Here is a 12,497-nt window from a genome sequence, read left to right on the forward strand (position 1 = left end):
AAATCCTCAAGCCTATTCTCTAGGCACCCTGGTGATTCTGAATGAGAGCAGTACCCCTAAAATTCCCTCATTATAGTTTGATGCTTTTCGAATCGTTTTTTGATGATTCGATTTGTTTAAGAATCATGAGCATCCTAGGAAGTGTCCCGTGGACATTTATCAATGAATATATTCATCTTGAAGCATACAATCTAAATCAGTAACACATTTTTACTATCCGGAAAAAAACAAGGTTTGGGAAAGCTAGCGGTGGAATAATAACAAACTGAAAGTTTTGAATTCGCAATGTCATTAAAAGCACCATTATTGACATAAGTTACAACTATGATAAGATTGCAATTAATAATTTAAAAATACCCAGAAACTCACCTGAAAATCTGAAACATATAAAAATAAGACATTAAATAATAATAACAAACATACACTATATTCATGTTGTGGAAAATATTTTATGTATTTGTCTATTTTTATAAAATCTATATTTTTATTTAATCTGTATTTAATATATAGCTCTGAAATATAAATTTTCCTGAAATCTCAAGGTCAGTACTGAAATCTTAAGATCCTTGGAAGTTTCCCTGGGAGAAGCAGACCTTAGCCACGTACACCTGAAGGAAGAAGATGCCCGCGCCCCTTTAGAAGACCAAAATGTTCAAAAACAACGATCAAACAGTTCGTGGTAACGAACTATAAGTAAGGAGTGACTCAGCTCAATAGTAACCGAAACTCTAAAAAACAAATTTTGATATCAATATGTTCATCATGAGAATCAGCTTATTATGCCGATTCCAAATACATAAGGTTCATCAGGTCTAGTGTTACCTATCAAAAGTTACAAACCTGAGAAAATTTGCCTGATTTTTATGGCACTTGGTATTAACCAAGTGACATATAGCAATCACAAATTCTGTCGGTCTGTCTGTCAGTCTGTCTGTCTGTCTGTCGGAACCGGTTTTGCTACTTTAGGCACTTCCAGGTAAGCTAGGACGATGAAATTAGGCAGGCGTATCAAGGACTGGACCAGATTAAACTAGAAATAGTCTTTTTCCCGATTTGACCATCTGGGGGGGGGGAGTGGGGACTGGTTAATTCGGACAAAAATAGAACAAATGAAGTATTTTTAATTTACGAACGGTCGATCAGATCTTAATGAAATTTGATGTTTGGCAGGATATCGTGTCCCAGGGCTCTTATTTTAAATCACGACCGGATCTGGTGACATTGGGGAGGAGTTGGGAGGGGGAAACCTAAAATCTTGGAGAACACTTAGAGTAGAGGGATCGGGATGAAACTTGGTGGGAAAAATAAGCACAAGTCCTAGATACATGATTGAAATATTCGAAACGGATCCGCTCTCTTTGGGGTGGTTGGGGGAGGTTGGGTTAATTCTGAAAAATCAGAAAAATGAGGTATTTTTAACTTACGAAGGGGTGATCGGATGTTCATGAAACCTCATATTTAGAAGGACCTCGTAACTCAGGTCTGTCATTTTAAATCTCAACCAGGTCCAGCATCACGGGGGGGGGGGGGCAGTTGGGGGGACCGGAAATCTTAGAAAATACTTCAAGCGGAGAGATCAGGATGAAACTGAATGGGAAGAATAAAAACAAGTCTAAGATACGTGACTAACATAACCGGATCAGATCTGCTCTCTTTGGTGGAGTTGGGGGGGGGGTGGTAATTCGAAAAAATGAGGTATTTGTAACTTACGAACAGGTGACCAGATCTTAATGAGATTTGATATTTAGAGGGATATTGTGCTTTAAAGCTCTTATTTTAAATTTCGACCAGATTCTGTGACATAGGGGGGAGTTGGAGGGGTAACTGGAATTCTTGGAAAACGTGAAAATTGGGGTATTTTCATCTTACGAATAAGTGATCGATCTCAATGAAACTTGATACATAGAAGAATCTTATGTCTCAGATGCTCCATTTTCGACTCGAATTGGATCTGGGGACATAGGGGTTTGGAGGAGGGAAACAGAAATCTTGGAAAACGCTTAGAGTGGAGATATCGGGATGAGACTTGATGTAAAGAATAAGCGCAAGTTCTAGATACGTGATTGACATAATTAGAACGGATCCGTTTTCTTTGGAGGAGCTGGGGGGTGTTAATTTGGAAAAATTAGAAAAATTGCGGTGTTTTTAACTTAAGAACGGCTGACTGGATCTTAATGAAATTTGATATTTAGAAGGAATTCATGTCTCAGAGCTCTTATTTTAAAGCCCGACCAGGTCTGTTGACATTGGAGGGAGTTGGAGGGGGAAATCGGAAATCTTGTAAAACGCTTAGAGTGGAGGAATCGGGATGAAGCTTGGTGGATAGAATAAGCAAATGTCCTAGATACTTGATTGACGTAACCTTACTAGATTCGCTCTCTTTGGGGAAGTTGGGGGGAGGGGCTTAGTGCTTTGGCGAGTTTGGTGCTTCTGGACGTGCTAGGACGATGAAAATTGGTAGGTGTGTCAGGGAGCTGCACAAATTGAGTTGATAAAGTCGTTTTTCCAGATTCGACCATCTGGGGGGCTAAAGGGAGAGGAAAAATTAGAAAAAATGAGGTATATATAGCCTATGAGTGGGTGATCGGATCATAGTGAATTTTGATATATAGAAGGACATCGTGACTCAGAGTTCTTATTTTAAATCCCAACCGGCATTAAGCCTCTGACTATCCTTTTAAATCAATCTATTGATTCTTAGAATTTTTTTAGAGCTCATACCATATGAGCTCTTGGCTCTTAGCTCTTCTTGCATCGTCACAAGTGCCATATGAGCTCTTAGCTCTTGTTGAAATAGGGGAGAACCCCTCCCCTAAAAGTCAAGGAATCTCAATGAACATTATACCATCAGATTCAGTGTATCAGAGAACCCCAGTGTATAGGTTTCAAACTCCTATATGCAAAAATATGGAATTTTTTTTTTTTTTAGCTGAAGAAAGACCACAGATGCGTTTTCTTTTTGTTTTCTTTCTCCCCCTGGGGTGATCATATTGAAATAATAGTCCTAAAAGAGTGAGAGAGGGTGCATTCGAGCAAAAATAAAAAGTTCTACTACCATTCTTAAATGACTATAAAGATTGGTGGGCAACTATCCCCCCCCCCTCCACGCTTTTTCCGCAAAAGTTAACCGATCAAAATTTTGAGATATTCATTTTGTTCAGTATAGTTGAAAGATCCAATAAAAATATCTTTAAGGGTAAAATGACCCCTCTCAGTCCTTGGGGAGAGGCCTGTAATTTAGGAAATTTGCCCATTGTTTACGCATTATTTTTGTTATTGGGAAGTATACAGACATTTTCAGGGGGGTTTCTGCTTAGAGTGGGGTTTCATAGCAATAGTTTTTCTTGGGGAGGAAATTTTTTGGGATAAAATTTCCCAGGGGATATTTTACACTGGGGGGGGGGGGGGTCTGACAGAATTTCTATATGGATTTCTTTTTAATTGTCTTACTTTCTTTTTGCCAGCTCAATTTTGCATGTGTAGATGTTCCGGGGGAATTATCCATAGTCTATTTTCAGTGGGTTTGGATGTTTGGGAAAAAGTTTCCATGGAAGGGGGATTTGCAAAGTGATCGAGAAAACGATTAGAAATTAAAGTCTTTTTCAAATGAAAGCACGCGAAGGAGAATTTTTAGGGTGAATCGTCCGCAAGAAATTTTACAGGGGCGATTTTCAGCAAGGATAGAACTCTTTGGAGGGAATTTTACGGATGGGTATTTTACGCGGGAAAAAATTTCCACGGAGGAGTTTTCCGTGAGGGGGGATATTTTATGGAGGGTGAGCCAGATTTACCGGTATCATTTGAAAAAAGATCTAAAATTAAATGAAATTAACAAGTTTTTTAACTGAATGTAAGGAGCGACATTAAAACTGAAAATGAAGTTGTTCCGTATATGAAGGGGTTCACCCCCTCCTCGATACCTTACTCTTTACGCTAAAGTTTGACTGTTTGTCCCAATATCTTAAGAACGGCTACTGAAACACAGGGGCCGCTTATTTAGAATAGGAAGCTATATTAAAACTGCTAAAACGTTTAGCGTAAAGAGTAAGACATTGAAGAGAGGAAAACCCCTTTACATACAGATTAATTTATGTTTGTTTTGGGTTTTAATGTTGTTCCTTACATTCAGTTAAAATAAATTTGTTTTTTATTTATTAAGTTAAAAGATCCAGAAGACATACTGCGATTTTCTAGCAATTTTTTAAAGCCTTTGCCCCCCCCCCCGTTCGGAAGGAATGTGCTGTCGTTTTGCTTAGAGACTATTGTGAATGATAAGTATGTCCCAAAGGAAAAATGCAAAGGGAAAACTGGACCTAAAAAAGACCTATCTTCACTCTAGCCTCTGGAGGCAAACTTTATTTTTGTTCCTCTACTTCCAAATATAAATTAAATTGAATGTCCCTGCAAGATCTCCACTCTTTTCCGTTCAATTGCATCCTATTCTGTTTTTTTCTAAATCTATTTCTCCTTTTTATTCTCAGTATCCCCCAAAACTTCCAAAACAAGTACAAAATGTATCCGATTTAGATGAATTTCGCAGCATCAAACTCCATGCTTTTCAAAACTCCAGAGCATAATTTCCAACTTTCCATTTCTTAGAAAATTCCCCACCATACTCTTAACTTCTCTTTCAAGCTATTAGAAAATTTTTAATTTTATCCCTCAAGCCACTCCCATTATTTTGTAGATTGCCTACTTAGACTTAGGTCTACCCACGACTGTTGGCGCATAAGAGGACAAATGTGCCTCTCCATGACAGAGTCTCGAGCACTTTTTCACCAGAAAGCACAATATCCATCTCGAGATAAAGGCCAAGCATCACTCTCTGTCGTCTCTGTTTTCTAATTCCGAATTTTTATTAGTGTGTGCCGAGGTGTTTAGCAAGATATTGGTCCAAGTCCTGCAATATTTATTGACGCTATCAAAGTTGTAACTCGTCGGATTTCACCATACTTTTTGATTATATATTTTCTTAACTGTTTATATTCTTTACTTTTCTTAATTTTTGAGCTATTCTATTTTTGTTTGTTAATTTCTTACATTTTGTATTGCGCTAAGTTAGCTATGGTCTGGGGGTTCGTATGTGCTTGATCCTCCTTTTAAGAAATTAAATATAAAAATCAAAAAATATTTAATTTTAGCAATCGTGACTGAAAGACTGCTATGAATGCTATTAGCTTTGTGTATATTTAGCTTCTTGATGGTTACAAAGTGCGCTAGAGTGCAGTTTCATATGATAAATATTATACGGTATATAATGTAAATTAGTTTTAAGTCAAATAAACAAAACAAAACCCGTTGTCTCAGTGCAAGTATAATGCAAGAAAATTTAGTAGGAAAACCCCTTTATTATGAAAGGTTGCTGTTTTACACAGGTCTCGAGTCACATGCGAAAAAAAAATTCGTCCTTTGATCGTGTATTTTTAAATAGGGGCAGTCAAATTGTTTTTTATGGGATTTCGGCCTCACAGTGTTTTGGACTTACATTGCAATATTGCCCTCAAATGTGTGACAAACATGCTCAAAAACCTTTATATAGGCAATGAATTCACTATTTGATGAATATTTGAATATTGAGTATTCAATATTGATGAATATTGATGAATATTGATGAATATTGATGAATATTTGATGAATATTTGATGAATTCACAACACCATTTGTGTTGTTAATAAATAAGATGTTGTTGTTAACACCATTTGTCTTGTTAATAATAAATAAGATGAATATTGATGAATATTGATGAATATTTGATTTGATGAATTCACAACACCATTTGTGAAATAACTACAACACAAATTTTGATTTCGGGCGTTTACTTTGAAATATTGGCCGCCGATTTGTTATCAACATGCTTAGATTTCTTTCAGATTCTTCATCTGAAAAAAAAAAGAATATTATCAAGCCTGTTTTTGTATGGGATGTTTTGAGTAAATGACAATTTATAGCAAGCACATCCACATACCACAAATAACTATTTCAATTTGGGGTTAGATGGTAAGTTGGAAATTGCAGTGTGAGTATTTTAGCAAAAATTAATAAAAAAAAATTGACGAACTAGTGAAAAAACCTACCTGTCTAAAGAGATGGCACATAAATTTAATATTGAAGCTGTACATCCCATTACATCAAACGCTATCCATGTATCACAAAACTGAGAGCCAAAAATCCAATAGCCTAAAAAATAGCGGAATTTAATTAAAAACAATCAGACGAATAAGATTAAAGACGAATTAGGCAAAATTTGGGGGAGTAACTCCTTGATCAATAGGAAATTGCCATAATCTTTATAGTTTGAGAAACAGATCAATCTGGTTACAAGATAGTATAGGAAAAATTAAACTTCTCTTTGCCATCAATGCTGGGTGGAAACTCACTTACTTGGTGGAAACCCAAGAAGTCCAATGCACACTGTAGATTCAAGTGACTTAGATGTGTGATTCAATCTGTAAGTGTATGCACAACACTAAAACTTAAGTTTTTTCCTCAGTACCTAGGTCATGCCTCTATGGATCTTAAGTTGGGACAGCAGCTGACGGTAGCCAAGAAACATAACGGTCATTGGCAACAGAGTAACGCTGCCTAAGTTTAGGGTGAACCCCCTTTTTCGTTACCACCCCCTCCCCTTTCGACACAGATAACAAATTTTAAGATAGTACATTTGCTCAAAATAATCTAAAGTTAAAAAATATATTTCTCTAGGGAGGGTATAAACCCCAGAGCCCCTGGGCCAAGGGACTGTGGATTTCAGAAAGGGTTTATTCGATTGGAAATTAAGGTTCTAGTGCCATTTAAAAGAGTAAAAAGCAATTGGAAGCAGAACCAGCCCCCCTCAGGCATTTTTAGTTACCACTCCCCCTTCCAAAGACGTCTGATCAAAGTTTTTGAAAGAGTAACTTTGCAAAAATAGTCAAAAGGGTAAAAAGTACTCCTTCAGTGATCATATGAACCCCTTAGCAATTGGGCCAAAAGCTGACAGGGTCAGCTTAGGGCCTATTTCATTGGAAATTGAAGTTTTAGCGCTATTTCAAAGAGTAAAAAGTGATTGGCAGCAAACCATTCCCCCCCTCTACTATTTTTGTTTCCACTCTACCCTTCCAAAGACATTTGATCAAAGCTTTGAAAGAGTAAATTTGCTTAAAATAGTTAAAAGGTTAAAAAATACTCCTCTAGTGATGATGTGAAACCCTTAGCCCTTGGGCCAAAGGCTGTAAATTATATATTTTTTGTTCACATTAGCATGAAACTTTCGGAAGTCGTTCTCTGGGCCTAAGAGATCACACATTTTTATAGGACTAGGAGATGGAGGGATTCTATAAGTCTCTGAAATGGGCCAAAAACGTTTTGTTCCTGCTTTTGAAAATTTTAAAACTTTTTGAAACTGATTCTTGAAACTTGATTTTTGAAGCTTTTGATCAATTTTGAAATCCGATGAAACTGATTTTTGAAACTTTTGGTCGATCCAAAAATTTAGCAAAAACTTCCAAAGCATGCTAACAGATACTCATTAACTTTGAAGCCCAAATATAATACTCTGACATTTTTTTGGCTCTGTTTACTCCAAATCTTTCACTTATTAAATTAAAAAAAAAAGTTTTTATTAACTGAAAGTAAGGAGCGATATTAAACTCAAAACGAACAGAAATTATTTCGTACATGAAAGGGGCTATTCCCTCCGCAACAACCCTGTCTTTACACTAAAATTTGACAGTTTGTTTCAATTCTACTTTTAAAACAGTAAAAAAAACTTTAGCGTAAAGAGCGGGGCGTTGAGGAGGGAGTATCTCCTTTCATATACAAATTAATATCTGTTTGTTTTAAGTTTTAATGTCACTCCTTACCTTCAGTTAAAAAACACTTGTCTTTTTTATTTAATTTCTGAACGTTTTTGAATTCATGCATGTTTTGATTTTGGCTCTCCGCAGATGAATAATTAAAACAAAATTTGAATATTTATTTTTTTAATAAATGGCTTTCTCATAGCTTTGATCGAATGATTTTGAGAAAAAAGGAGCGGGGGAGGAGGCCTAGTTGCCCCCTCAATTTTTTGGCTACTGAAAAAGGTAACTAGAACTTTTAATTTTTTACGAACGTTTTTATTAGTAAAATATATTCGTAACTTACGAATTAGCCTACGCAACGAACTTCTGTATTTGTATGTTTTTATTACGTGTATGAAAGGATTTACCTCCTCGTCAGTACCTCGCTCTTTACACTAAAGCTTAAATTTTGTTTCTTAAGACTTCCTTAAGAATGACCGCTGAATCACAAAGGCTCGTAGAATAAATAGTTGAAACTACTAAAAATACTTTAGCGTAAAGAGCGAGAAATTAGGCGGAGTTGAACCCTTCATATGCGTAATAATATTTGTTCATTTAAAGTTTTAATGCTGCTCCTTACTTTCAGTTGAAAAAACTTCTTCGTATTTATTTTTTCATTGTTTTGTTTTTTAATAATACTAGAAAATCCTGCGCTCCCTTCATGGAAATTTTCTTCCCCATGACAAATTCCTCCATGGAAAAGTTCTCCCAACATATCTCCTTCTTCTCAACAACTCCCCTCCCCCAACCCAAAAATCCCCCTGAAAACGTCTGTACACTTCCCTTGTAACCATTACTATATATAAGCACTGGTCAAAGTTTGTAACTTGTAGCCCCTCCCACGGGGACTGTGGGGCAGTAAATTATCCCCAAAGACAGAGTTATAAGGTTTTTAGACTATGCTGAATAAAATAGCTATCTCATAATTTTGATCCGGTGACTTTGGGAAAATAATTGGCGTGGGAGGGGGCCAAGGGGCCCTCCAATTTTTTGGTCACTTTAAAAAGGAACTAGAACTTTTCATGTCCGTTAGAATGAGCCCTCTTGCAACATTCTAGGACCACTGGGTCGATGCGATCATCCCTGGGGAAAAAACAACAACAAATAAACACGCATGCGTGATCTGCCTTCTGGCAAAAAATTCAAAATTCCACATTTTTATAGATAGGAGCTTGAAACTTCGATAGTAGGGTTTTCTGATACGCTGAATGTGATGGTGTGATTTTCGTTAAGATTCCATGACCTTTAGGGAATTTTCCCCCCTATTTTATGAAATAAGCCAAATTTTTTCAGGCTCGTAACTTTTGATGGGTAGGACTAAACTTGATGAAACTTATATATTGAAAATCAAAATTAAAATGCGATTCTTTTGATGTAGCTATTGGTATCAGAATTTTGTTTTTTAGATTTTTGGTTACTATTGAGCCGGATCGCTCCTTCTGTTTGATAAGAATGATATCAACTACTCACACATTCAATATGTACCCCTTATTGAATACTCAGAAAAATGGACAATGGGCAATAGTTTTGTGAATGCATATTCTTGAAGAAATATTCGGGAGCCTTTTGCACCAAAAATTGAGACACATTTCCCAAAACAACTTCATTTTCTACCATTTTAAGCTGAGACCATTTAATAAATATTTATTAGCAATATTCACATAATCCTTTCATCACAAATAAAAAAAAGCAGTACAAAGGTACTAATTAGCAAACAGTTCGTGGTAACTAACTGTAAGTAAGAAGATACATTGCTCAATAGTAACCGAAACTTTAAAAAACGGAATTTTAATATCAATAGATATATCAAAAGAATCAACTTATTAGGCAGATTCCTTACCTATCAAAAGCTACGAGCCTGAGAAAATCACTATATCAGATTCAGCGTATCTGACAACCCTGGTGAAGAAGTTTCAAGCTCTCATCTTAAAAATGTGGAATTTTTTTTTGTTTTGTTTTTTGCCAGAAGAAAGGTAAAAGATGCGTGTTTATTTGTTTTTTTTTCCTTGGATGATCACTTCGAGCCAATAGTCTTAAAATAACGGGAAAGGACTCATTTGAACGAAAATAAAAATTCTGGTGCACTTTTGTGACCAAATATATTCGAGGGCAACTAGCCCTCCTTCTATCCCCCATCTTTTTTAAAGTCGCCCGATCAAGATTTTGAGGCTCCCATCTTATTCAGCATAGTTCAAAAGTCTGGTAACTATGCCTTTGAGGATAAAATGACCCCCATAACCCTGGGGAAAGTATGTAATTCATGAAATTTGCCCATGGTATACGTTTAGTATTTTTTATTGGAAAGTATACAGCCGTTTTGGGAAGAGGAGGGGGGAGATTGCTGGGGAGTTTCCACGAGGAGAATTTTTTGGGAAGGGAAGGTTCCAGGGGGTGAAATTTTTCAGGGAAAATTTTTAAAAAAGGGGAATTTGCCAGAATTCCTATATGAAATTATTTTTATTTGTCTTAATCTCTCTTTACCGACTCAATCTTACCCATGGAGATGTTAAGAGGAGCTATTGGGGGGGGGGGAATTCTTGCCGAGTTGAAATTGTCCTTTTCGTAGGGAGGGGGGATTTTCTACTGGAAAAATTCTCCATGGTGGAGTTTTCCACGGGAGATATTTTCCAGAGGGAATTTTCTGCGGGAACCTTCTCCGGAAAGATTTCTAAAGAAGAGGAGATTGCTTCATGATTTGAAAACAATCAGAAATTAAAATCTTTTTCAAATGAAAGCACGCTAAGAAACAATTTCACCCGGAATCGTCCCCAAGAAATTTTCTGGAGGAGGGGAGATTTTCAGCTAGAATAGAACTGTCTGGGTGAATTTTCCTGTAGTGGGGGTGTACTTTAATTGGGAAGAACTTTGCATGGAGATATTTTTTCGGCGGAAGGAATTTTCCATGGATAGAGAACCGGATTTCCCGGCATTATTTAAAAACAATAAGAAACTAAATAAAAAAAGTCTTTTCAATTGAAAGTAAGGAGCAACATCAAAAATTAAAACGAATAGAAACTATTATTAATTTGAGAGGGGTTACTCCCTCCTCAATCCCTCGCGCTTTGCGCTAAAGTTTGACTTTTTGTCCCAATTCTTTAAGAATAGTTCCTGAAACACAAGGGCCGTTGAATTAGAATAATGAGCTTTTCTAAAAGTCATACAAAAAAAAAAAAAAAAAAAAAAAACAGGATTAAGAGTACTATTTCTCACGAAGGAAATTGTGCTTTGATTTGATTGTCTTAACTAATTTTTATTTTTCTGAAAAACAAAGCATTTCGTTTTAAGAAATAAACCTTAATTTTTCCATCAATGCTTCCCATCTCCACTTTTTAAATCCCTTTGTTCTAAATTATTCAATATAGAGGAAAGCTCAAGTTTGTGTTGATATTTGAAGATGAGCTAATTATAAAGGTTTCTCGAACATAGGGAAACTTGAAAAGTTTTGGAATGTAACATTTCAGTGGAGGAGGAATACGGTAGCAGCTCTTGTGAATAAATACGTATTTATTCATAGTTCATCTTACTGCCTAGAGGTTCACTAAAAGATAAGTTTGATTTTATTAGGCCAAATCATTAGTTTCCTCTCCAAGAATCTTCATCTTATCCTCCTAGATATTAGAAAAGAAGGAGAATACAGAATACACAATTACATATCACAATATATAATAATAATTATATATAATAATTATTATATTATTGGTAAATTATGTATGGTTTATAAGCTTTAACCATATTGTTGATAAGATTTGTATACAATTTATCAATATGGTTATATACAATTGTTCACTTACCTAAGTGTATATAATAAGCGAATTCAAAGTTCATCTTGAGTAATTTTTATACTTAAAAATGCATATATTGACCAAAACCATACTACCTTTTCCGTGCAGTTGCGCAGAAAGGAAGTGAGGCTTCGAGCCAGGGTCGCCAGTTCGTCTAGGTTGATGCAATTGTTTTCACATTTTAGTAATTTTTTTTGGTAAAATTTGCTTGTTTTTCGTTTACTTTATTAACTATTATTCCCTATCCTCTCATCATTGAATTTCTACCTGGATTTATTGTATTTCGGTGAAAAAAAGTGAAGAGGGGATTCTTCAGTAACAGAGATTTTCGAGACAAAAAGATAAATAGAATTAAATCCAACTTAAACCGGGGTATACTGACCACAGCAAAGTCAGGATCGAGCACATAAAATAAAAGATTGATTTAAGCTTTGTATTTTTTAAAAAGAAGTAGGTAAGCGGGAGTGCGAAAAGCCTTGGCAACCTACCCTGACGGTCATAGGCCAAGTATAAAAGGTCGGAGTTGTTTCAGTGTTTCGAATGGCTATGGATCTCCACATCACCAAAAAATTCTTTCTCCCTATGTACTACGACTAAAAGTTCGCCACCTCAACAAGTTTATAGCATTATGCTACTTCAAACTTCAAGAACTGTGTGTTCAAACTTCAACTCCCATATATTCAGAGCATCACCCTTTACTCCCTCACAGAAGCTCTTATTCTCATTAAATCTTTTCTTCTGAGTGGATTTCCAGCATTTTCAAGTATCCCCCTTCGTTAGGCCCAAAATGAGTAGCCAAAGAGACAAATTTTGGAAGCCTATTGTTCTTCATCTGTAAAAGCCCTAGGGTTTTCATACTAGCCCTAGAACGTAAGATCAAATCCTATTATTTTGT

The 12,497-nt window shown here is 35.9% G+C and overlaps 1 protein-coding gene across 7 annotated transcripts in view; it reads right to left on the bottom strand.

Annotated features, from left to right (window-relative positions):
• Nucleotides 1-12,497, bottom strand: part of LOC136029877 (dopamine receptor 1-like) — a 298,704-nt gene that overhangs the window by 36,827 nt on the left and 249,380 nt on the right. For all 7 annotated transcript variants that reach the window (XM_065708356.1, XM_065708352.1, XM_065708355.1 and 4 more), the window contains exon 4: nt 6,075-6,177. In XM_065708356.1, coding sequence (XP_065564428.1) covers nt 6,075-6,177 — 103 coding nt within the window. The remainder of the gene's footprint in view (nt 1-6,074; nt 6,178-12,497) is intronic.

This window comes from Artemia franciscana, chromosome 8, assembly GCF_032884065.1.
Source record: "Artemia franciscana chromosome 8, ASM3288406v1, whole genome shotgun sequence".
NCBI classification, from domain to species: Eukaryota; Metazoa; Arthropoda; class Branchiopoda; order Anostraca; family Artemiidae; genus Artemia; species Artemia franciscana.